Raw genomic sequence first — 25,932 nt, forward strand, 5'->3', positions numbered from 1 at the left:
AAAGAAAGAAAGGTGGTGGCAGGGAGGCAGGGAAAGAGAGAGACAGGGAAAGGAAGGGAAGGGAAGGCAAGGCAAGGCAAGGCAAGGGAAGGAGAGGGAAGGGGAGGGGAGGGGGAGGGGAGGGAGTGGGGAGGGGGAAGGGGAGTGGGAAGGGGAGTGGGGAAGGGAGGGGAGGGGGAAGGGGAGTGGGGAGGGGAGGGGAGGGGGAAGGGGAGTGGGGAGGGGAGGGGGAAGGGGAGTGGGGAGGGGAAAGGTGAGGGGAGAGGGGAGGGAGTGGGAGGGGGAAGGGGAGTGAGGAGGGGGAAGGGGAGTGGGGAGGGGGAGGGGAGGGAGGGGGAGGGGGAAGGGGGGAGGGGAGGGGGGAGGGGGAAGGGAACGGGGAGGGGAGGGGGGAGGGGGAAGGGGAGGGTGGGGGGAGTGGAGGGAGGGGAGGGGAAGGGGAGGGTGGGGGGAGTGGAGGGGGGAGTGGAGGGAGGGGAGGGGGAAGGGGAGGGGGAGGGAAGGGAAGGGAAGGGAAGGGAAGGAGGATGGAAGGGAGGGAAGGGAGGGAAGGGAGGGAAGGGGAAGAAAGAGAGAGAAAAAGAATCCAGAGGGAGGTCACCTTCCATAATAACCGCACTGGCCTTCTTCCATCTGCCTCAGCTGGTTTCAGGACTCTCCACAGTTCCAGGCCACATGGAGCTGTAAGGAACAAGAATGAGGTACTCAACCCAGAGAGAAGGGAGTTGCAGAGGAGACAGGGAAGGTTAGCTGGGCAGTTGGGAAGGATTTGCTTGAGGGAGCCAGTGGGAATAAGGTGAGGAGTGGAGGGATGGCAGCCTTGCAATGACCAAAGATGTCTTCATTTTGTGGTCAAGGAACTGGAATCAACCAAAGATAAAAAAAAAAAACTGCTCTTGAGTCTGATGATTTAATGTAAGATAAAGGAAAAGTATAATAGGCCCCATTGTAATATAATTTGTCACCCAAATCTAGATCAAAATGTGACTATCTCATGTCCTCTAGATCTAACATATATATTATAGCTGGGAATGACACAGATAACTCACAGGGAGATATATGTATATACAATTTATACCAAGTCTACTTCCAAAAAAATAAAACTACATACTTGAGATGTTATAAAATAAAAGAAAAAATTAAATGACAAAGGAATAATAAAATAAGCTTCACTAGGTCCCTCCATGAGCTCTAAATTTAATGCTGGTTTTCCCAAAATAAAAAAGAATCACGTTGAGGTGCCTATTTCTCGTGGCCCAATAAAAAGGAAACCTAGAAATTCATATGAAGGGAAACTATTTTCTGGCTACGAACACTGAAATCAGAAATGGAATTTATCACGTGGATCTTTTCAAAAAGGACACAGAGTAACGTAAAAGCCAATATCTGCAATCCCAATAGAGCAAAAGCACAGAAATATCATATATGTGCATTTTTCATAGTTGTTTTCCATAAATAGCCAGGGCATAAATCCTGACACATGCCTTTTCCCAGTAAACAACACAGTCTGAGACAATAGTCCAAGTGTACAGGCTTCTGATGATCTAACCATACAGAGATGAAACTTACAAAAAACAAGGAATTTACATTTCGCTTGATTTCTGGACTGTATCTCTCAAATACCCTGTCGCAAGCAAGTTTTGTCAGGAGATGGCTCACTGGCAATTTATAGTTGAACGCCCTGACATGCACCTGAGATATCAAAATGCTGAGCTACTGATTAGAGAATGTTCCACCCACCTTAGCCATGAGAGGAAAGCAGAGAGTTCTAAACAAATGTCAAAAAGGCTAGTGGCCCACGATTTGAAGAAGACAGTAAATGTCCCTGGTCAAAGCTGCAGTAGTTGCACTCTGAATTTTTTCCTGAGGAAGTAGCATGGCTGGAGATAATGTAATTAGGTCCACAAAGAATAAGTCTACCACTCAGACCAAGATCCAAACTATTTTTTAGAAGTAAGAGATTGTCTTCAGGGATCTTTTAAACTGTAGGTGATTGGATATCTTCAAGTAAAATTACTGGCTGGGCACGGTGGCTCATGCCTGTAATCCCAGCACTTTGGGAGGCCGAGGCAGGTGGATCACTTGAGGTCAGGAGTTCGAGACCAGCCTGGCCAATGGTGAAACCCTGTCTCTACCAAAAAATATAAAAAATTAGCTGGGTGTGGTGGTGTGTGCCTGTAATCCCAGCTACTCGGGAGGCTGAGGCAGCAGAATCGCTTGAACCCGGGAAGCGGAGATTGCGGTGAGCTGAGATCGCGCCATTGCATTCCATCCTGGGCAACAGAGCGAGCCGTGTCTCAAAAGAATTGTTTTAAAAAAAGTAAAATAACTGAACTCCAACTAAAGACAATTTTATAATGAGGAAAATGTACCAAGTACAACTGAGTTAATAACTTGTTTTGCCTTTAATGGAGAGTCACACTTCTACAACTACTCTTGCAAAAGCCAAAGTCTAGTTAACACAGTCTAGCTGTTAGGCCCAGGATCTCCCAATGAGATAAATGCAATTCCATTAGAATTGCTTATAAGGAGATTGAACTGTGTTGACTTTACATATTATTTCATCTGAATCCCACTGAGGTGTCGTCTCAAAAGCTCTGCCATGAGTTTTCTGATTTCTCAAAGGCTTTTATTGAATCAGAAGACAGGACAGCCAGCACTCAAGTTTCTCAGACAGGAAGCAACAGGCTGGTTTCACCCTGTCTACAAGCCAATGAGATGTAAGCAGTGGCCACGTTCCTCCCAGAAGACAGCCTTTGTACAGGGCTACAAAGTCATTAGACCTTCCAAGGAAACCCACAGGATTAGAGGGACCTTCAGTCCATCTCTCACATGCAGAATCTCTCTGTTCCAGTCATGTGGAGAGTCAAACCCAGGGCCAGTAATATTGAGAGTAAGAAAAAAAAATCTAAAGACAAGGTGTTCATTACTACCCAGTCCTAAATATTCATCTCAAGGATAGATACAGGCAAAACTAAACTGATTATTAAATAATCATTCCAGGCACTTGACTAGAAATATGAGTGAAATTCTTCTTGGATTTAGCCCATAGGCAAGCTGGGCATGGTGGCACACGTCTGTAGTCCCAGCTGCTCGGGAGGCTGAGGTGGGAGGATCACTTGAGCCTGGGAGGCGGAGGCTGCAGTGAGCTGAGATCTCACCACTACCTTTCAGTCTGGGTGACAGAGTGAGAACCTGTCTCAAAAAAAAAAAAAAAAAAAAAAAAAAATTATCCCATAGGCAGCCATTTTGTTTTCGTAGATGGTAATAATAAATGAGTTTAAATTGATATTTTCTTCTTTCATTGAGGCCACTATTTCCTGCAGATATGGTCCAAAGAGAGACAGTCTTCTCAGTATAGACTTCCTACAGATGCAGCTGTTAGTGAAACTGCTGCCTCACTAGCATGTAAGTCTTCTATAGTTATTATAGCCAGCTTTCCATTAACCATACATTGATAATGGATTTTCAGTTTAATCAAAGGGGGAAACGTAAGGACTCTGAAAAAAAAATTAAAATATTCCAAATCAACCAAAATATCTACATATTCAAAGGCATCAATTGTCTGGACTGATACAGCAACAATTGATGCTATACTATTTCTATTACAATATGGGTATCCCCACAACCACCACCAGTTAGACATATACAGGTACCCCTGCTAAAGACCAACAATAATAAAAGCTAACTCTTAGCAAGTGTCAGTTTCTCTGAATTTTCTTATTTAACGCCCACAGCCCTGTAATTAGATACAGCAATAATGTTACTAATTATCATTTCTGAAGCATAGAGAAATTAAGCAGGTATTCAATATCACAAGCTTTTAAGAAATAAAGCCAGGATTTGAATCAAATTATATCTGTATCATGTAGTGAGTAGATATTTAAATGCCTAAATATGGGTAAATAACTCTAATAATCAATATATTGAAATCCAAAAGAAAATAGACAGTACTTCACATTCAACCTAGAATACATGTTTTCAAACAATTAGAAAGGTTTGAAGTGGTATGCATTAAACAAATGGCATTTCATTGAAATAGGAAAACACACGCTTTATAAATTTGAAAACAAGAAATGAGGACTGGCTGGGGGGTGCATTTTAATCAGCTTCTTCTGGGATCCTGAAAAAATGAAGAAGGACACAAGCAAAAGTTCTCTAGTGGTGACTTTGATAAATAAGTGTTGATTTGGTTTAATTAGCAAAAGGCATAGGTAACACCAGCATCTGGTGTTTGCTAATTAAATCAAGCTAGCTGAACTAATAAATCAGATGAAATAGTAAATCTTGTTTCTGGCAGCAAAACAAGCTGAGAAAACTGACACGAGGGACTGGCTGGTCTGTGATAAGCTTGAGACTCTGAGCCACGATGGCACCAGGAGGTCACTAGAAAGAAGAGTGACAGCCATGGCAGGGGAAGAGCTAGGCAAAATATAATGGCACCCAAGGGAGCACTTAATCATCAGCTTGCCTGCTGAAAAGTGAGGCAAAGGAAGAGAACTACTTGCTAAATGATACTGCATGAACATCTCCAGTAGGGAACACAAAATTCAGAAGGCATCAAATTGGTTCCAGGCATCTGACCATAGGGGTGAATGCACCAAACGTCTGTTAACACTAGTGTTAATACTGGAAACTCAACCAGGATCCAAAGGAATAAATCATTATTGTGTGGATGAGGTAGCACAGAAGTTGACCCCAGATGTTATCTGAGACCAGTCTGCAACTTGGGTATGAGACTGAAATCTAATTTTCTATTACAATATGGGTATCCCTAAACCACCTGAAATCATGAGGCCTGAAATCATGGCCATGGGGGAATTCATATTCTAAAACTCACATCCCTTATAAATAAATAAGGTTAAAGCCTCAGAGGAAGGTTAGAAGGGTGGGCATTTAAAAATTTCTTGTCCATAATTCAGAAGAAGATGTGTGGCCATCACCAAGTATTCATCCAATTAGTCATTCGTTTACTGTTAGGCTGAAAAATGGCCCTCAAAATATCTCGTCCAGGCCGGGCATGGTGGCTCATGCCTATAATACCAGCACTTTGGGAGGCTGAGGCGGGCAGATCATGAGGTCAAGAGATCAAGACCATCCTGGCTAAAATGGTGAAACCCCATCTCTAGTAAAAATACAAAAAATTAGCCAGGCGTGGTGGTGGGCACCTGTAGTCCCAGCAACTCAGGAGGCTGAGGCAGGAGAATGGCATGAACTCGGGAGGCAGAGCTTGCAGTAAGCGGAGATCGCGCCAATGCACTCCAGCCTGGGCTACAGAGCGAGACTCCATCTCAAAAGAAAAAAAAAAAAAAAATCTTGTCCAAATCCCTGGAACCTGTTAATGTTTCCTTATATGGTAAAAGGGACTTTGCAGATGTGATTAAGTTAAGGATCTTGAGATGGGAACATTATCTTGGATTAGCCAGGTGGGTCCTAACTGTGATCACGAAAGTCCTTATAAGAGGGAGGCAGAGAGGTTTGACATACAAGAGTGGGGAAAGGTGATGTGATGATGGGGGGATAAGTATTGTAGATGGAAGAAGGACCATAAGCCAAAGAATGCAGGCAGCCACTGGAAGCTGGAAAAGGCAAGGAAACAGATTCTCCACTCAGAGTCTCAGAAGGAAACGGCCCTGCTGACATCTTGACTTTAGCCCAGTGAAACTGATTTTGGACATCTGACTTCCAGAGCTATGAAAGAGTACATCAGTGTTGCATTAAGCCACTACATTTGTATTGTTACAGCAGCAATAGAAAACTGATACATTCATCACACATTTATTGATCATCTACTGAGGGTCAGGCTCTGGGCAAGGCTCTTGAGAAAAGTAACACATGCTGAGTGACCCTGAGCTGTTTATTAGTGTCTCTGAAACTCAGTTTCCTCATTTCCAAAATGGGAGTGACTCTACATATGTTATAGTGCTTTTAGGAGGATTAAAAATAATAATAGGAGGATAAATAATAAGAATAGGAAATCTAGCAGTTAGTGAATATCTACTATGGGCTACACACATTATTTCATTTAATCTTTAAAATAATACTAAAAAATAGGTACTACTGTAAACTCAACTTACATATTCTATTTCAATATAGAAAAGGGGAATAAATGTGAGGAAACTGCTGAGAATGAACTGAGAGATTAGGTATCTTGCCCAAAGATACCTGGCTTGGGATTTAAGCCAAGCCCACTGACTGGAAGCGTTGCTCTTAATGACCATACTGACACTTAGTGTAAGCACTCCATCAACCTGCAATCCACGCCTCTTTCCTTTCCTCACTGTCATTAAAAATGTGATTTTTTTTTATTGCATTAGTTACACCTTTATTTATTTTTTGAGTAGTAGCTCCAGGGTTCACAATATGTATCTTTCATTTATCACAGGATACCTTCAAATGATATGATACTGGCGGGGCACAGTGGCTCATGCCTGTAATCCCAGCACTTTGGGAGGCCAAGGTGGGTGGATCACCTGAGGTCAGGAGTTCAAGACTAGCCTAGCCAACATGGTGATACCCCTTCTCTACTAAAAATACAAAAATTAGCCGGGCGTGGTGGTGGGCCCCTGTAATCCCAGCTACTTGGGAGGCTGAGGCACAAGAATCGCTTGAACTCGGGAGGTGGTGGTGGCAGTGAGCCAAAATCACACCGCTGCACTCCATCCTGGGTGACAGAGTGAGACTCCATCTCAAAAACAAAACAAAACAAATGATATGATACCCTTTCAGGTATAGTATAAGAACCTCTTGAGTATTAAAATGTGATCTTTTGCCTTTGGGTCACAAAGTTGTGCAGGCTCACTCTCGGGAGCACAGGGGGCCCCTGGGGTCATGAGATTCCATGATTCCCAACCAGGACACTTGACAAACCCCACCGAGTCTAGCCCAAAGCAGCCCTACACCAGAGCAGACAGGATGGGAATTGCAGGGAGTAGCTTGCCTTCTTCCTCAGTCGTTCCTATTTTTTCTTGGCTCCAGTCACTCCAGAACTTTGACTCCTTGACTGCACATTGCAGAGCTACGACATATTCTGTAAAAGCCTGCAGCCCCGTGAGGTTGTAGGTTTGGTTTTTATCCTTACGGTTCTTAGCGAAGTTGACTTCCATCTACAAGACAGAGACAATCCTAAACTGAAATGGAGACCACACATGTTATCCTCCCATTTTCCTCTTCACTACCCAGCATACTTTTACATTTTTAGGACTAGTAACACTCTAAATCAAATTTTAGAATATATCATTTTCATTCACAGACTTCCATATGTGCCTGGCAACAATTGGTACCTACACAGATATGAACATCCCCATGAACCACCAACTCCCTTCCCATTTCCTGTATCTAAGCTTATGGGGCAGAGATTCCTGCCTCTGGCCTGGTCTGAGCGAGCAGAGCTCTGCTGCTTGCTGTTCTAGAAGACGCAAGCCTCATGACCCAGGGCAACCTGGGCCTAGGAGGTGACTCCAACACCTAGAGACACTGCCTCATGGAACAGCAGAAACAGAGACCTTAGCTGCATCAAATGCAATCCTCATGTCATCCACGAGACCCAGGAAAGTTAAATAACCATTTAAATGAAAGTTAGAAGATCTACAGAATGGGATCAGAACACAGATTTCTTCACTCCTCGGCTTTTTCATTTTACCCAAATCTTTCACCTCAAAGCATTGGTCTTTAGGTGACCAGTCAAGCTGCTGAAAGTCTCAACGGCCTGAATGTATAAATTAATTTTGATACTCTCTTGGGGAGAAAAGAGGTAAATAAATCAGTTATTTTCTCTAGATGTCAGCTTCTCATTGGTAAAGTGAAGGTGTTGCTTTATATAATTTCTGGGACTCAGCTCTCCAAGAGAAACTAACATTTAGCTATTCCTTTTCTGAGCACAGTCATTTTTGCTGCAATATAAACCTTTAGTTCAATATAAACATTTAGCTCAATATTAGCTTTATAAACCTAAAGTTTATAAAACCCAAAACCTAAAGGTTTATAAAGCTTATTTAGAGCTGATTAATAGAAAATAAACTGCACTAATAGGCACATCTATTTAACTAGTATGCACACAGCATAGTCCCATGGATCCTGCAAGAGAAGGAAGTCCTGATACTACTTACATCAATGTCCCAGCTGTGAAAATTAGTACCTAACTGCAGGTCCTGTGCTTTAAGGAAATTGGGCAGAAGGAGGATATGTGTCTATGCAGAAAGCTGACAGCCGCAGATGGACTTTGGAACTCCCAGCCTGGTGAGATGGAGGTGGAACAGGAAGAGGCAGTGACACTTTGGGGGCTAAATCCCAGGTTCCCTGAGCATCTTCTTCAAACAGGCCCTGGAGATGCTGTGACAGCAGACTAGGTTTTTGGAGAGTGTAACTTGAGACACCTGTTGTTAATTAGGGATCCAACTAGAACAGGATTAAGACTGCCAGGAAAGGCCCAACCACATGGTGCCCTCCATATGTGATTTAAAATAAAAACACTAATCCATACAGCAAGTGTAAGGAAGTCTAATAAAGCTCTATTTTACTTGTCATGCTTTAAAAAATATATAATATTCTTCTTTTTAACCTTTCAATTTTTCCTCCTGCTTTGTTGTACCCTTAGCACATGCTCAGCCTGTGTAGAGGTTTTCATCACGTTCATACTTAGAAAGTTCTGCCTAATGTAGCCACGGAAGCCTCTTTCTCCCAGCCCCTGCCTCAGAGAAGATGAAACCACTGCACAGTCTTTTAATCAAGGTGCCTGTAAGGCTCCTTTACTTTGTTATTTTGACCTGCCAAAGTGCCTCTGGCCCCGACAGGATCCAGGATCAATTTTGATCCTTTATATACAGGCTTAGATCCAAAACTTCCCCAGCTCCACACAGGCAATGGAACCCTACCAAAACATTAATTAGCTTCATCAGGTTCACTGTTAACAATCTATGCTTTGTGCCAAATCTTAACTCACCCAAAGTGTTTGTCTTAATAGATGAGTCAGAAGTTCTGATACAAAACCTAAATCAAATTCTGTGTGTGTGTGTTTGGTTTTTTTCTGACTCTGTTGCCCAGGCTGGAGTGCAGTGGCACGATCTTGGCTCACTGCAACCTCTGCCTCCTGGGTTCAAGCGATTCTCCTGCCTCAGCCTCCCCAGTAGCTGGGGCTACAGGTCCGCACCACCACGCCGGGCTAATTTTTTTTTTTTTTCCGAGACAGAGTCTTTCTCTGTCACCCAGGCTGGAGTACAGCGGTGATCTCGGCTCACTGCAAGTTCCATCTCCTGGGTTCATGCCATTCTCCTGCCTCAGCCTCCCGAGTAGCTGGGACTACAGGCGCCTGCCCACACGCCCGGCTAATTTTTTGTATTTTTAGAGGGACGGGGTTTCACCGTGTTGGCCAGGATGGTCTCAATCTCCTAACCTCATGATCCACCTGCCTCGGCCTCCCAAAGTGCTGGGATCACAGGCGTGAGCCACTGTGCCCGGCCATGCCCAGCTAATTTTTTGTATTTTTCGTAGAGACAGGGTTTCACTATGTTGGCCAGGCTGGTCCCTAACTCCTGATCTCAGGTGATCCACCCACCTCGGCCTCCCAAAGTGCTGGGATTACAGGCATGAGCCACTGTACCCAGTCCATAAATCAAATTCTTAAAATAGTTTTGAGATCCCTTTCTAAGAGGCTCACATGGCTTTATTATATAAAGGTGCAAACCCTTTAGACTAGGGCCACAAAAGAATCTGGAGGGTGTTGAGGTATGGTCACATGGATGGCAAACCTGGGAGACAGAAAACCTGAGCTTAGGTTTGCAACTGACAAGCCCTGTGATCTTGAATAGACCATTTGAGCTTTCAACATCTTGATTTCCTAATCTGCAAAAATGGGGATAGCAAGGCCTCAATTACAGGATATTTGCAAGGATTAAATAATTTGGAGTATAAGGAAGCTCTTTGTTACTCATAATATCATACAAATATGGGTCTTGTTATATGGACATGTTGGAATTTTAGCATTAGTTTTACATGGCTACATTTAAACAAATATTTATTGAGCACAGGCATGCACCAGGCAAAGGGAAAACAGATGAAAACTAAGGTCCTGCATTTGAAGAACTTACAGTGTAACTGGAAGAGAAAGTTGAAATGCATTGCTGTTAAGTGCAATGACAGAAGCATGCAGAGGAGGGATCAGGACCAGGCCCTCAGAAGGAAATATGTCAGGCCTGAGTTCTGAAAGGTGAAGAGATTAGGGCAGGAGAGGTGCAAAAGCAGAGGGTGTTCTAGGAAGAGGCACAAAAAGAGTGAGAGAACATGATGCAAGGGAAACAAGCCATTCAGAATGACCAGAGAGGCAAGAGCAAGAGTGTGAAGGGGTGGGTAGAGGCCAGGTCTCACAGAGTTAATAATGTGGACCCTTTTCCATCAACAATGGAAATCTTTGATAGAAGGTTGGGAAGAGCAGAGTTGGGTTTAGCTGGGATTGCAACTGAGGATAACTGCTTGTATTTGAAAGCTAAGGAGAAGGCCAGGCATGGTGGCTCGCGCCCATAATCCCAACACTTTGGGAGGCTGAGGCAGGTGGATCACCTGAGGTCAGGGGTTCGAGACCAGCCTGACCAACATGTGAAACCCCATCTCTATTAAAAATACAAAAAATTAGCCAGCTGTGGTGGCACAAGCCTGTAATCGCAGCTACTTGGGAGGCTGAGGCAGGAGAATCACTTGAACCACGGAGGTGGAGGTTGCAGTGAGCCAAGATCGTGCCATTTCACTCCAGCCTGGGCAACAAGAGTGAAACTCCATCTCAAAAAAAAAAAAAAAAAAAGCAAGCAAGCAAGCAAGCAAGCAAGCAAGCTAGCTAAGGAGAGAGAAAGAGTAGTACAGACTTCCACCTTCCTTCCTGCATCCTCCAGGAAAACAGGAAGCAGGACATTTTACCTCGGGGACTGGCAGGAAGCAAAGATGAGTACAGATGTGGGTGAGTTTGTCAAAGAGACGGGGTACAGGATGCCAAGGGTTGGGTAGTTTATACTTGTTGCCCTCACTTAGTGTTATATGTGGTATAGTAATTTTCCAGAGGGACTCTGGTCCTGGTTTATTTTTCTTGTTGAATCCTATACCAGCAGCTGTAGTGACTCTGCACTCAGCCAAACAGAAGGAATTAAGCGTTTATAGCCAGTAGATTATCCCAGAAGTTTCTCAGGTTCACAGAGACCATGACATGTGGTATGAAGAGGAGCTTGTGCTGTGCCGGGGACTGCCCTGCTTAGGGGTTCCCCAAACTACAATGAATGAATCTAATGTTCCATGTAGGCAGGTTGAAAGAGAATGGTTCCAGAGCTGGCTTAGAAAGGAAGCTGGGGGGAGAAGTGGCCATTATCATCTCTCTGAACACAGTGATAGAGGCAGAAGGCAGATAAGAGGGGTTCCCAGAGAATCTCCGACCCGCCCAAGAGTTTACATCAGATGATTTTGTGCAAATGAGGAAACCTGCCCAGGGTCTTGTCCGCGCATGTCCACGACGGACTGGGGACCTGCCTGTGCACTGGGAGAATGGGGTGGAGCCACGGGAAGTTCACACTTTGTGCAGAGAGAAGGAGCCTGGCCTCTTCAGCTCCTGTGTGATGGCCTGGTATTCAATCTGTGAGGTGGTAGCCTGTTAGCAGGAGCCCATTTCACTTTGCTGAGAGTTTTTTCTCTTTTTTCCTTTTCGCCCAATAAATTCCTCTCTCCTCACCCTTCAATGTGTCCACGTGCCTGATTTTTCCTGTTGACACAAGAACCCGGATTTAGCTGAACTAAGGAGCAAAAATTCTGCATAAATAGGACAAATAATGCTTTTCTGAAAGAGTTCCGGACAAGGAGAGGATGCTGCAGTAAACAAGGTGTCTATGGGTTTCCACAAAGGAAAGGGTCGCATGATAGCCTCCTGGACAAGATAAAAAAAAAGTAGGCTGAATGATGATAGTGGTAATTAGGTATATTCACAGAAACCTGAATAAATGACCATATCCAAAGGAGGGGTTGATCCTCTGGATGGTTTCTACTGGTTTACCACAGGGCTCTGATGTAGTCACCATTTTTATTAATAATTAGGTAAAGGTATAGAAGGAAGTGTTATCAAATCTGGGGATACTGAAAAGTTAAAAAGTAAAAAGTTAATCATAAGTTTTGGGTGACCAAACAGGATTCTAAATAGGCTGGAATGATAGAAAAGACCAACATGAAGAAATTCAATAAGAATAAATAAAACACCTGAACTTAGGTTAAAAACCAACAAATGATAAGACAGTAGAGGTATGTTTTACTAGCAAGTCTTCAGGAGGTAAAAAGTCTTAAAGATTTAATTGGCTAGTAGTCGATTAAAAGTCAATAATGTGGCTGCTCATGATGGCTCACACCTGTAATCTCAGAACTTTGGGAGGCTGAGGGAGGAGGATCACTTAAGACCAGGAGCTCGAGACCAACCTGGGAACACTACAAAAAAAAATTTAAAAATCAGCCAGGCATGGTGGCATATGCCTGTAGTCCTAGCTGCTCGAGAGGCTGAGGCAGGAGGATCGTTTGAGCCCAAGAGTTCAAGGCTGCAATGAGCTGTAATCACACCACTGCACTCCAGCCTGGGTAAGAAAGTGAGACCCTGTCTAAAATTTATAAAAAGGCAATAAATGAGATGATTACAAAAAGATGATACAATTTCAGGCTGCATTGATGGAAACTGCAGAATATTTTCTTGACTTTGAGGTAAGAAAACATTTCCTAAGACACAAAAGGCATTAAGCATAAAGGTAAAGACTGATAAAACTTTAACCATATTAAAACTAAGTGACTGTTCCTCAAAAGTCACCATTAAGAGAGTGAAACGTCATGCCACATAGTGAAAGATGTTTGCAATACACGTAACAAACAAAAGACTCATAAATAGAATATATAAGGAATGCCTACAAATCACTTGAAAAATCAGGCAGACCAGCCAACAGAAAAAACATGCAAAAGGCTTAAATCAGCACTTCCAGAAGAAGGAATCCAAAGGGCCAGTAAACATGTGAAAAGGTGTGCAACTTCATTAAAGGTCAGGTAAATGCAAATTAAAGCTACCATTCTATCATGTTCATACGATGGGATACTACACAGCAATGAAAATGTATAAACTACAGCATTATATAGCATGAGTAAGTCTTAAAAGCACAATATTGAGAGATAGAAGCCAAACATTAGAAAATACAAAATATATGGATTCCCTTTATATGCTCCTCCTCTATTTCTACTGGGCGCTTCTTCATCCTGGGACTCAAGGAAACAGGGCATAGTCTCTTAAACTATGTTCTTCAGTGATGCAGGCTTAAATGGTAAAAAATGAAAGCAAAGAAGATGACCATGAAAATCAGGGTAATAGTTAGCTCTAACGGAGGTCATGAGCAAAGGGCAAGCAGAGGGCTCTGGCATCCTGGAGATGTTCTATTCTTTTTTTTTTTTTTTTTGAGACAGAGTCTCGCTCCGTCACCCAGACTGGAGTGCAGTGGCGCAGTCTCGGCTCACTGCAAGCTCCGCCTCCTGGGTTCACGCCATTCTCCTGCCTCAGCCTCTCCGAGTAGCTGGGACTACAGGCGCCCGCCACCACGCCCGGCTAATTTTTTGTATTTTTAGTAGAGACGGGGTTTCACCGTGGTCTCGATCTCCTGACCTCGTGATCTGCCCGCCTCGGCCTCCCAAAGTGCTGGGATTACAAGCGTGAGCCACCGCGCCCGGCCGAGATGTTCTATTCTTGACTGCAGTGGTTTCCACATGAGCACTGACTTAATAATAATTTGTTAAATGTAATATTATGTTTTGTTCACCTTTCCAAATGTATGTTATACCTCATGATTTTATAAAAGGTCAGAAAAATAAAAAATAAAATGGCCAAACCATAGACTCTCTGGTAGCCAACATAGCCAGACACAAACTTGGATATAATGCAGAAGTAAATTTCTCACTCTTTATTATGTCCCTGCGCTCAGAAGGCAAAAATGCCTATTGTAGAACACTCTTCCAATCTAAAAGGTCCAGATGGAAAAATGGAAAACTGGGAGGAGAAGTACTTAGCAATGTCTCTCTTCTATTTTTAATGTAAAAAGTGAAATAAAGATTCCAGGTCAACAGTAGTTGTCAATGATTCTTTTCCTCTGGGCGTCTAATAGGAATATTATTATAATGGCATAACTTACCCAGCTGGTACTATTGACTGTCCTGAATCGAAGTGTGTATTTTAAATCAGATGAAACAGGTGCCAACTCAGGCTTTATCCATTCAATTTGAATCATTCGTTTGATGCCCAAAACTGGTTTCACACTGAAAATCCGAGGTGGTTCAGTTTTCGCTGAAAATAAAAATCATACAACTCTCATATTTGCAAAAAGATAAGAATTTGCTAATAGCATCCACCCAAAATTGAAAAAAGAAAAAACCCTAGAAAGGAAATGATAGTGCATTGTGGTCTGCTATATGAAGGAAGATGGCATTTGCAAGGCAGTACAAAAGGAATGTCACCCCCCCCAACCCCAACACCTCTGAAAAAGGAATACCCAGTGAGAGAAGGATGCATTCCTGTGATTTTTCAGCAAATCAGCCTCTTATTGATTGGTCATATGCTATGCCAAGCAGAAGGGAGGTAAAAAGAGACCACACAACCAGAAAATAGGCTGTCTCTCTTATTTACTCTTACCTTCCCTGAAGGCCTCTCCTTCCTTGACCCCTAGGATGATGGAATACCCACTATAAACACTAGAAAATAACTCTCATTTTCCTTGCACACTGCAAACATTTTAGCCTTAAATTTCTCTTTGAAAATATGCATTTTTCTAGTTATAAATGTAGCATATGCTTATTATACAACATTTTTTAAGTGTAGAAAAATACAAAGAAAAACTAAAAATCATCCATTATCCCATCAACCAGAGATAACCCTTATTACCATTTTGGTATATTTCCTTTCAGCTGTTTTCTGTATAATTATTTGCATTATCTTTTAACAAAATTGGTATTATGCTAAATAAAGCTTTTGTTTTTTAAAAATAACATTATACAATCAGCATATATCCCCTTGTATTAATAATTCTTCAAAACATGATTTTTAAGGTTCATAATATTCTACTTTATGGATGAACATAATTTTTTGACTTATGTTCTACTATTGCACATTCATGGTATTACAGTAGGTAGCTAATCAGGCATGAGAAAGACAGGCGAGGGCTCCCCCTACACCCCACCAGGAAAGTCAGGTGACCATCAGGTGATGCTCAGACCGTTGTCATGCTGCTTTGCAAACCTAATAATTGGCTGTAGCCAGCACCAGGGAAAGGCAGTTTCCCAATATATAAAAACACCTGTAACTGGTGATTGGAAGCTCCCCAATAAGATCTCAGGAATTGGGCTGGACGCAGTGGCTCACATCTGTAATCCCAGTACTTTGGGAGGCTGAGGCAGGCGGATCAGGAGGTCAGGAGTTCAAGACCAGCCTGGCCAACATAGTGAAACCCCATCTCTACTAAAAATACAAAAATTAGCTGAGCATGGTGGCGGGCGCCTGTAATCCCAGCTACTCAGAAGGCAGGAAAATCACTTGAACCCAGTAGGCGGAGGTGGCAGTGAGCCGAGATAGCACCACTACACTCCAGCCTGGACGACACAGTGAGACTCTGTCTCAAAAAAAAAAAAAAAAAAAAAATCTCAGGAACTGGGCGAGTGGGCTCAAGCACGGCCATTAAGAGGCAAAATGGCAGAGTTTAACTGGTATATGAGCTTCTGGGGGCATTCCACTGGAAAAGGGAAGAACGCCTCAGTTGAGCATGAGTATGACTCCAGTAAATACACTGCGCATGCTCACCTCTTAAGTGCTAGCAGGCCACCGTGCAAGTGGGCAGCTCACGGTAAGGGAAGAATCAAGGGAAATGGGACGCAAGATGCCAGAAGTAGGCAGGCGTAGAAAACCCAAGGCGTAGAAAAGTCCAAGGTCAAACGGGGCACTTTGACCTCCAGGATGCCCACTTGGCCCTCTTCCAAGTGTTCTTTACCTTCTTCCTTCTTTCCATTCCTGCTCTAAAGCTTTTTTTTCTTTTTCTTTTTCTTTTTTTTTTTTGAGATGGAGCCTCCCTCTGTCACCCACGCTGGAGTGCAGTGGCGCGATCTCGGCTCACTGCAAGCTCCGCCTCCCGGGTTCACGCCATTCTCCTGCTTCAGCCCCCCAAGTAGCTGCGACTACATGCATCTGCCACCACGCCCAACTAATTTTTTGTATTTTTAGTAGAGACAGGGTTTCACCGTGTTAGCCAAGACGGTCTCAAGCTCCTGACCTCGTGATCCACCCGCCTCGGCCTCCCAAAGTGCTGGGATTACAGGCATGAGCCACCGCGCCCGGCCTCTAAAGCTTTTTAATAAACTTCCACTCCTGTTCTAAAACGTGCCTCAGTTTCTTCTTCTGTCATATGCCCCTCAGTTGAATTCTTTCTTCCGAGGAGGCAAGAACTGAGGTTGCTGCAGACCCATACGGATTTGCTGCCGGTAACTCAGATAACTTCCACCGCTAACAATAGTGTTTCTAATTTTTCATTTAAAACTCCTTGAGGACAAAGGCTGGTCTTGATCACAGAGTCTAGAATTAATACCTGACATTTAGCAGGTATCAAATATTTGTTAAGTGAATGAGTAAATGGATGATGGTTGAATTTTCCTTTACATCTCTGGTGGTTTCCTTAGACCCCTTAGCATAGGCTGACTGGGTAAAAGGGCATGACCATTTTTAGGGCTGCTGTCACACAGTGCCATTTTGCTTTCCAGAAAGGTTATACCAATTTCAGTTTCCATCAACATTGTATGAATACCCATCTCACCAGACTCTTGCTAGCTAGAACTGAATAGTATTATCTTTTTAGTCTTTGTAATTCTTTTTTTAATTTTTAAAATTTTTAATTTTATGAGTACATAGTTGGTGTGTATATTTATGGGACATATGAGCTGTTTTGATACAGGCATGAGATGTAAAATAATCACATCATGGAGAATGGGGTCTTTGTAATTCTTGAAGAGTTTTAGAAAGCAAAATCCCTACTTAGAGATATGGACTTTAAAACATTAACTGGGTAAAAATATTCAGAAAACTCTTGGTAGCTACTCAAAAAATAATCAAAAAATAATTTGTACTGATGCCTGGACTAAAGGGTGGTCATCAATCCGTGTGGCCACTGGTAAGTAGAGCTGTATACAATAGACATATTAAATATTTCCATAAAATTATTGATATGTGTTGAGCACTTGATAAGTATTTTTTCAGGTGAATCATTTTGTTGAATCCTCTCAACCACCTAACATTTATTATATCCATTCTACAGAAGATAAAACTGGTATTGGAAAAGGGAAAATAACTTTCTAATAAGAAGCTAATCTAAGACTCATTTGTATCCACACCAAAGTTCCTGCCCTTGCTCATTACACTAAACCACCTCCAGTCAGAATAAACACAAATACCTACTGTAGTTCCACTTAACTCTAATACTCCATCACCAAGGAGATAGAAAGTATTAGTTATTCCTCTGAATAAAAATAGCTCTCAGAATATCTCATTAAGAACTGATTTATATCAAGTGACATCAGCAAAATGGCAGACTAGGTAGCTCTAAGTTCTTGTTCTCCCATGAAAACATTGGGAAAAAAAAAAAAAAAGACAGGGCCGGGCGTGGCGGCTCATGCCTGTAATCCCAGCACTTTGGGAGGCTGAGGCAGGTGGATCACAAGGTCAGGAGATCAAGACCATCCTGGCCAACATGGTGAAACCCTGTCTCTACTAAAAATACAAAAATTAGCCAGGTATGGTGGCACGTGCCTGTAGCCCCAGCTGCCTGGGAGGCTGAGGCAGGAGAATCGCTTGAACCTGGGAGGCGGAGGTTGCAGTGAGCCAAGATCGCGCCACTGCACTCCAGCCTGGATGATAGAGCAAGACTCCATCTCAAAAAAAAAAAAAAAAAAAAAAAAAAAAAAAAAAAAAAAAAAAAAGGGACAGAAACTGGGAACTAAACTTGTAGGAGCTCTGGAAATCAACCCAAGGTTTATAACCATTATAAACACCAAATGAAGACAAAGTCACCTTCAAAGTGGCACAAAAATAGGTTTGTGGCTGTCTTACTTGCCCTTGCCCCACCCTCTCCCTGAAACATCAGTGGTCTTGGTTTGAAGAAGGTGGCATCTCAGCTCCTATTTCCCTTCTACCAACTGGAGAGAACAGAGCACACTTACTTACATTCCAGCCTGTCTGAGGGCAGACTAAACGACTGGTCTCTGTTTTGCCTAACTTTAATCTCAGGCAGGAAAAGAGCCAGGCACTGCTCATAAAAGCTACAGGGAGACTACAGACGCATGGAAGCCTGGGGCAAGAGATTATGTACGCAGACATACAATAAATTATACAAAATCATAAGGAGAAACTGGGTAAGACTCTTTGGGAAATTAAGACATTCAAAAGCAGCTGTGGCCAGGCACAGTGGCTCACACCTGTAATCCCAACACTTTGAAAGGCCGAGGCAAGCAGATCGCTTGAGCTCAGAAGTTTGAAACTGGCCTGGGCAGAATGGTGAAATGCCACCTCTACAAAAAAATGTAAAAATTAGCCAGGTGTGGTGTGTGCCTGTAGTCCCAGCCACTTGGGAGGCTGAGGTGGGAGAATGGCTTGAGACCAGGAAGGGGAGGTTGCCATGAGCTATGATGGCATCACTGAACTCCAGCCTGGGCAACAGAGCCAGACCCTGTCTCAAAAAAAGAAGAAAAAAAAAGCAGCTGTGTGTATATACAGTGTAACTGAGAAAGCACCATCCGGGCCTATGCAAGATGTATACTCATAAAAGAACTGAGAAGACTTTAAGTTTTCACCTTGGGCTGATCCCTAGGCTCAGAGTAAGCCCAGCTAATCTATGAAGAACAGCCCCAGCACAGAGTCAGTCTGCAAAGACTTGGAGAGGTAGCTGTTTTTTCCAATGCCCAATTTTTAACAACAATGACAAAAATTGCAAGGCATACAAAGAAACAGGAAAACATGGCCCATTTAAGTAAACAAAATAAATCCACAGAAACCGTCCTTGAGGAAGCCTAGCCATCAGAATTTCTAGACCAAGACCCTAAAATGATCACCTTACATATGTTCAAAAAGCTAAAGTTAAACATGGACAAACAACTAAAGGAAATCAGGAAAATAATACATGAACAAAATGAGAATATCAACAAAAATATATAAATTATTTTTTTAAAAGAAGCAAACAGAAACTCTGAAGTTGAAAATCACAATACCTGAAATACAAATTCACTACAGGGGTTCGGCAGTAAATTTAAGCAGGCATAAGAAACAATCAGTAAATGTGAAGATAGAACAACTGAAAGTATTGAGTCTGAGGAACAGAAAGAAAAAAAATAAGGAAAAATAAATAGAGTCTAAGGGAGCTGTGGAACAGGATCAGGCCAACCAATAAATACATTTTGGGAGTTTCTGAAAGAGAAGAGAGATAGGAAGTGGTGGAGAGGTTATTTGAAGAAATAGTAGCTAAAAAGTACCCAAATGTGATGAAATACACAAATCTACAAATCCAAGAATCCCAGTGAATACCAAGTAGGATAAACCCAAAGAGACCCACACTAAGACACATTACAACCAAACCCCAGAAAGACAAAGATAGTATCTTGGAAGCAGCAAGAGAGATACAACTCATCACATACAATGGATCTTCAATATTATTATCAACTAATTTCTCAGCAAAAACCTTAGAGCCCAGAAGGCAGTGGGATAATACATTTAAAGTGCTGAAAGAGAAAAAAAAATTGTCAACTGAGAATTATATACCTGGCAAAATTGTTCTTCAAAAATGAGGGAGAAATTAAGACATTCCAAGATAAATAAAAGTTGAGAGAGTTCATTACCAACAGGACTGCCCTATAAGAAATGCTAAAAGGAGTCCTTCAGGTTGAAATGAAAGGACACTAGACATTAACTTGGAGCCAGATGAGGATATAAAGATCTCTAGTATAAATACACGAGCAAATATAAAAGCTAGTATTATTGTAATTATGGTTTATAATTCCTCTTTTTATGTTGCAAAGAATTTAAAAGACTAATGTATGAAAAACAATTACAGCTTTATGGTATACAATGGATACAGATTTAATTTGTGACATCAAGGACATAAAGTGGGGGTGGGGAATGAAGCTGTGTAGGAGTAGAGTTTTATATGCAATTGAAGTTAAGTTGATATCATTTCAAATTAGATTGTTATAACTTTAGATGCTATTTGTAGTCCTCATGATAATCTCAAAGAAAGTATCTATAGAAAATACACCAAAGGAAATCAAAACATGTCACCACAAAGAAATCAACTAAACACAAAAGAAGACAATAATGAAAAAAATGAGGGATAAAAAAGCTATAAAATATAAAGAAAAATTGTTAAATGTCAAAAGTAAGTCCTTCCTTATCAACGATTACTTTAAATGTAAATAGGTTAAACTCTCCAACCCAAATACACAGATCGGCAGATAATTAAAGAAAAAAAAATCCAACTGGCTGGGCACAAGGGCTCATGCTGGTAATCCCAACATTTTGGGAGACCAAAGCAGAGGGTTCATTTGAAGCCAGAAGTTCAAGACCAGCCTGGGTAACATGGCAAGTCTCTATAAAAAAATAAAAAATTTAAATAAAAAAAAAAAAAGATCTAACTATATGCTATCTACAAAGATTAGCTTTAGATCTGAAAATACAAATAGATTGAAAGTGAAAGGATGAAAAAAGATGTTCCATGCAAATAGCAAACAAAAGAGAGCAGGGTGGGCATACTAAAATCAGACAGAATAGATTTTAAGTCAAAAACTGATGCATATCGAACATAGCTAAAGTTTATTTATTTAGATACCACTAACTGTAATAATTTATGTCAGTGGCTGGACCAAAGTAAACTCTGGCATTATCTGTGAAAAAGGTTTAAGCAAATTACCACTGTAAACTGAGGGTAGGGAGGACATATTTCAATTAGAGATCAAAATATATATATATTTTGAGATGGAGTCTCACTTTGTCACCAGGCTGGAGTGTAGTGGCATGATCTTGGCTCACTGTAACCTCTGCCTCCCGAGTTCAAGTGATTTTCCTGCCTCAGCCTCCTGAGTAGCTGGGACTACAGGTGTGCACCACCACGCCCAGCTTATTTTTGTATTTTTAGTAGATACAGGGTTTCACCATGTTGTCCAGGATGGTCTCAATCTCTTGACCTCATGATTCGCCTGCCTCGGCCTCCCAAAAGTGCTGGGATTACAGGCATGAGCCACCATGCCAGCCCAAAATATTTTTAATTGCTCTTAAAAGCACTGTCATAGTTCTATCCACTTGAATTTAAATAAGAAAAGTTCTATTGAAAGTAATGTCAAAAACCACAATTACTTTTGTACTAATCTAATTATTATAAAATTATTATGCTTATTATTCTGATATTAAATGCTTTCATTAAAGGATTCCAAAAAAAAAAAAAGTTAGTACTCAGCAACACTTTACCAGGTCCTAGAAACATATTATAAAGCAGAGTTTCTTCAGAGGTTAATTTTATAATTCCAGTATTGTATCAATTAAGGTCAAAATTCCTCCTCAAAGTTTTAAGCAGTGGAAATTACAGAATATTTAAATAGATACTAAATCTAGTTGAAAGAGGGACTAGAAAGTTTGTTTTGTTTTGAGTTTTCTTTGTAACTGAATTTGCTTTTTAATATTTTAATTGTTAAAGTAATAATACACTTATTTTAAGAAAGTAAAAATAGTAATAATGAAGGTTTTTGAGAAAAAGTGAATAATATTGTCCCCTTCCAGGTCCATCATCATGAATTAACACCAGTGTTTACAGTGTGGAGTAAGTCTTCCAAAGGGAGTTCTTAAAAAAAAAGTTTTATAAAGAAATCAAGTCAAAAACTTCCCACAAAGCAAGCCCAGGCCCAGATGGCTTCACTGAGGAAATCTATTGACAGGTTTAAAAATAATTAACACTAGTCTTTCACAGACTTTTCCAAAAAAATAGAAGATGAGGAAACACTTACCAGCTCATTCTATGAGGCCAATACTACCCTGATACCAAAAACAAAGATATCACAAGAAAGCTACAGACCAGATCCATGTTGAATATAGGAGCAAAAATCCTCAATAAAAAACTAGGAATCCAAATTCAGTGACATATAAAAAGAATTATACACCACAACCAAGTGGGACTTATTACAGAAATACAAGGTTTAACTTATGAAAATCAGTCAATGTAAAACACCATTTTAATAGAAGACAAAACCATATGATCATCCCACCAGATAAAGAAAAGGCATGTGACAAGATCCCACACCTATTCACAGTAAGGAAATGCTCAACAAACTATGAGTGGAAGGAAATTTTCTCAGTGTGCAATAGGTATCTACAAAACCCATAGCTAACATCAAACTTAAATGGTGAAAGAGTAGATGCTTTCCCCTTAAGATCAGGAACAAGAAAAGGATGTTTGCTTTCAACACTTCTATTCAACGCTATACTAAAAGTTCTAGACAAGGCAACTAGACAAGAAAAATAAAATGTATCCAGATCATAAAGGAAGAAATAAGATTATGTTTGCAGATGACATGACCTTTTATGCAGACAATCCTAAGGAATCCACCTAAAAAACCTATTAGAACCAATAAACAAGTTCAACAAGGTTGCCAATTACCAAATCAATATACAAAAATCAATTGTATTTATATACACTAACAATGAACAATCTGAAAATAAAATTAAGAAAGCAATTCCATTTACAACAGCATTTAAAAGAATAAAATACTTTGGAATAAATCGAACCAAAGAACTGTATGACTTCTACACTGAAAACTGTAACAAATTAATGAAAGAAACTGAAGGAAGCCTAAATAAATGGAAAGATACCCCATGTTCATGGATTGGAAGATTGTAGATTATGAAGATGACAATATCCGTATTGAAATCGCAGCTGACTTCTCTGCAGAAATTGACAAGCTAATACTAAAATTTATATGAAAATGCAAGGGACCCAACAGCTAAAACAATCTTGAAAAAGAACACAGTTGGAGGACTCACTTTCCCAATTTCAAAACTTATCATAAGGCTACAGTAATCAAGACAGTGTGGTATTGGCCTAATCACAAAAATATAGTTCAATGGAATAGAATTGAGGACCCTGAAAAATATCTTACATTTATGATGAAATAATTGATTTTTACAAAGGTGCCAAGACAATTCAACAACATGGGGTGGGGCCATGAGGGCAGAAATCACCTTTTCAACAAATGATTCTGGGATAACTGGATATCCACATGCAAAAGAATAAAGTTAGACCCCTATTTAACACCATATACAAAAATTAACTCAAAATGGATCAATAATTCAAATGTAGGAACTAAGACTTCAAAACTCTTAGAAAAAACTACAGCAGTAAATCTTTCTGACCTCAGGCTAGGCAATGGTTTCTTAGATACGACACCTAAAGTACAAACAATCAAATAAAAATATATACATATTTTTGACTTCATATAAATATTTTTCTACCTTAACCATTTAAAAAGTAAAAGAAAACCCACAAACAGGGAGGAAATATTTGCAAATTACATATCTCATAAGGAACTTGTGCCAAGAATATATAAAGAATTCTGGCCGGGCGCGGTGGCTCACGCCTGTAATCCCAGCACTTTGGGAGGCCGAGGCGGGTGGATCACGAGGTCAGGAGATTGAGACCACGGTGAAACCCCGTCTCTACTAAAAATACAAAAAAATTAGCCGGGTGTGGTGGCGGGCGCCTGTAGTCCCAGCTACTCGGAGAGGCTGAGGCAGGAGAATGGCGTGAACCCGGGAGGCGGAGCTTGCAGTGAGCCGAGATCACGCCACTGCACTCCAGCCTGGGAGACAGAGCGAGACTCCGTCTCAAAAAAAAAAAAAAAAAAAAAAAAAAAAGAATTCTTAAAACTCAACAATAAAGACAACTCAATTATAAATAGGCAAAGGATTTGAATAAGCATTTCTCCAGAGAAGATATACAAATGGCCAATAAACACATGAAAAACGTTCAACATTATTAGACATTGGATAAATGCAAATCAGAACCGTAACAAGGTATCACTTCACACCCACTAGGATGGCTATAATTAAAAAAAGACAGACAATAACAAGTGTTGGTGAGGGTATGCAGAAATCGTAACCTTTATAAATTGCCAGTGGGAATGTTAAATGGTGCAGCCACTTTGATAAAGTTTAGCAGTTCTACCAAAAGTTAAACATTGAGTTACCATGTGACTCAGCAATTTCACTAGGTATATATCTAAGAGAATTGAAACATGTCCACACAAAAAATTGTATACAAATATTCACAGCAACATTATTCATAATAATCAAAAGGTAGCAACAAGCCAAATGTCCATGAACTGATGTATGGGTAACAAAATGTGGTATATCCATCCAGTGGAATATTATTTAGCTATAAAAAGAAATAAAGCACTAATACATGCTACAACATTGATGAACCTTGAAAACATTATGCTAAGTCAAAGAAATTAGATACAAAAGACCACATATTATATCATTATATTTTTATAAAATGTATAGGCAAATCCATACAGGCAGAAAATAGATTAGTGGTTGCCAGAGAATGGAGGAAAGAGAAAACAAAGGATTTGGGACTGACTGCTAATGGGTATGAATTTTCTTTTGAGGGCAATCAAAATGTTCTGAAATTAGACAGTGGTAACGTTTGTACAACTTTGTGAATACGATAAAAACCACTGAACTGTACACTTTAAAAAGGTGAAATTTACATAATGTGAATTATATCTCAATACAGTTATAATTTTAAAAGTATATGGTGAAAATGAGTCTTTGAAAAAGATTTTTTTAAAGTCAGAAGTGGTGAGGCATTTTAAAAAATAATAATTTTATACTCTTTTCCTTTATGAACAATGACATCGGCAGGGTGGGGTGGTGGGGAGAGACCTTTTTGTTTCTTTGAGTGCAATTACAAACTACAAGAGGAAACCAGTGACCCACAAAATAGCTCTTGTTTCTCATTCCTTTTTTCTCATTTGGTGAATCCCTCCCTCCCTCCCTTCCTTCCTTCCCTCCTTCCCCCACTTCCTTTCTTCTTTAATTAGAAGACGAATTTTCTGTATACCCACAACACATATCCTTGAACTTGATGAGCCTACTTTTGAGTCCACAGATACCTCTTTAACAAAGAAGGAGGTAAACATTTAATAAAGAGTATATAAGAATGTCAAATAACACTCACCTATGTCCTCTAATCTCCAATATGTCATATCAGATTTAATTACACCATCTCCATTTTCAGCTTCCACCTCAATGGTATAATTATCTGGGATCGTTATTCTTGGAAGGAAAAAAGAGCACGAAGCACGATTTTCACTTGTAGAACTATTGGTTGTACAATTATCATGTTTTTCTCCAAAAGCGCTTTGAAGGAAAAAGTGATTCCACATGAGTTTAGTACAATGGTTTGGAAACATAGCCATACTTAATGTATTAAGCAATATTTGTTAGTTTTTCTCTGGGTTTCTCTTGAGAACTGTATAGTCCAGGATATTTGGTTATCCTCTTTCCAAATTCCTTCCTCACCTCCAAGGAAAGGTAGAGGTTACCTGCTTTCTGCCACCTGAGATGCTTTAGGAGCCATGAAAACCTCTTTGGATTCCTGTAAGCCATGAAAAGCTACAGTTGCAATGCGTGTCCTATTGGCAAGAAATCATCAGTAGGTCCCTGAAAACTCCAGATTCTAGCCTTAAAAATTTATTCTTTTACATATGTATGTAAAAATATATTCATATATATAAGGATTTGTTAAATACATTATGGTAGATACATAAATAGAATTTAAATGATGGTTTTTAACATACTGTATTTATTGATATGGAAAGATG

General features: G+C 40.6%; 1 protein-coding gene across 3 annotated transcripts in view; it reads right to left on the reverse strand.

Annotated features, from left to right (window-relative positions):
- IL31RA (interleukin 31 receptor A) overlaps positions 1–25,932 on the reverse strand; it is a 49,487-nt gene that overhangs the window by 20,562 nt on the left and 2,993 nt on the right. For all 3 annotated transcript variants that reach the window (XM_032147200.2, XM_058434917.1, XM_058434916.1), the window contains 4 exons: positions 25,287–25,468; positions 14,175–14,326; positions 6,941–7,106; positions 602–681 (listed from right to left, as the gene is read on the reverse strand). In XM_032147200.2, coding sequence (XP_032003091.1) covers positions 602–681; positions 6,941–7,106; positions 14,175–14,326; positions 25,287–25,314 — 426 coding nt within the window. In that variant the 5' untranslated portion in view covers positions 25,315–25,468. The remainder of the gene's footprint in view (positions 1–601; positions 682–6,940; positions 7,107–14,174; positions 14,327–25,286; positions 25,469–25,932) is intronic.

Source organism: Hylobates moloch, unplaced genomic scaffold, assembly GCF_009828535.3.
Source record: "Hylobates moloch isolate HMO894 unplaced genomic scaffold, HMol_V3 SCAFFOLD_77, whole genome shotgun sequence".
Classification (NCBI taxonomy): domain Eukaryota; kingdom Metazoa; phylum Chordata; class Mammalia; order Primates; family Hylobatidae; genus Hylobates; species Hylobates moloch.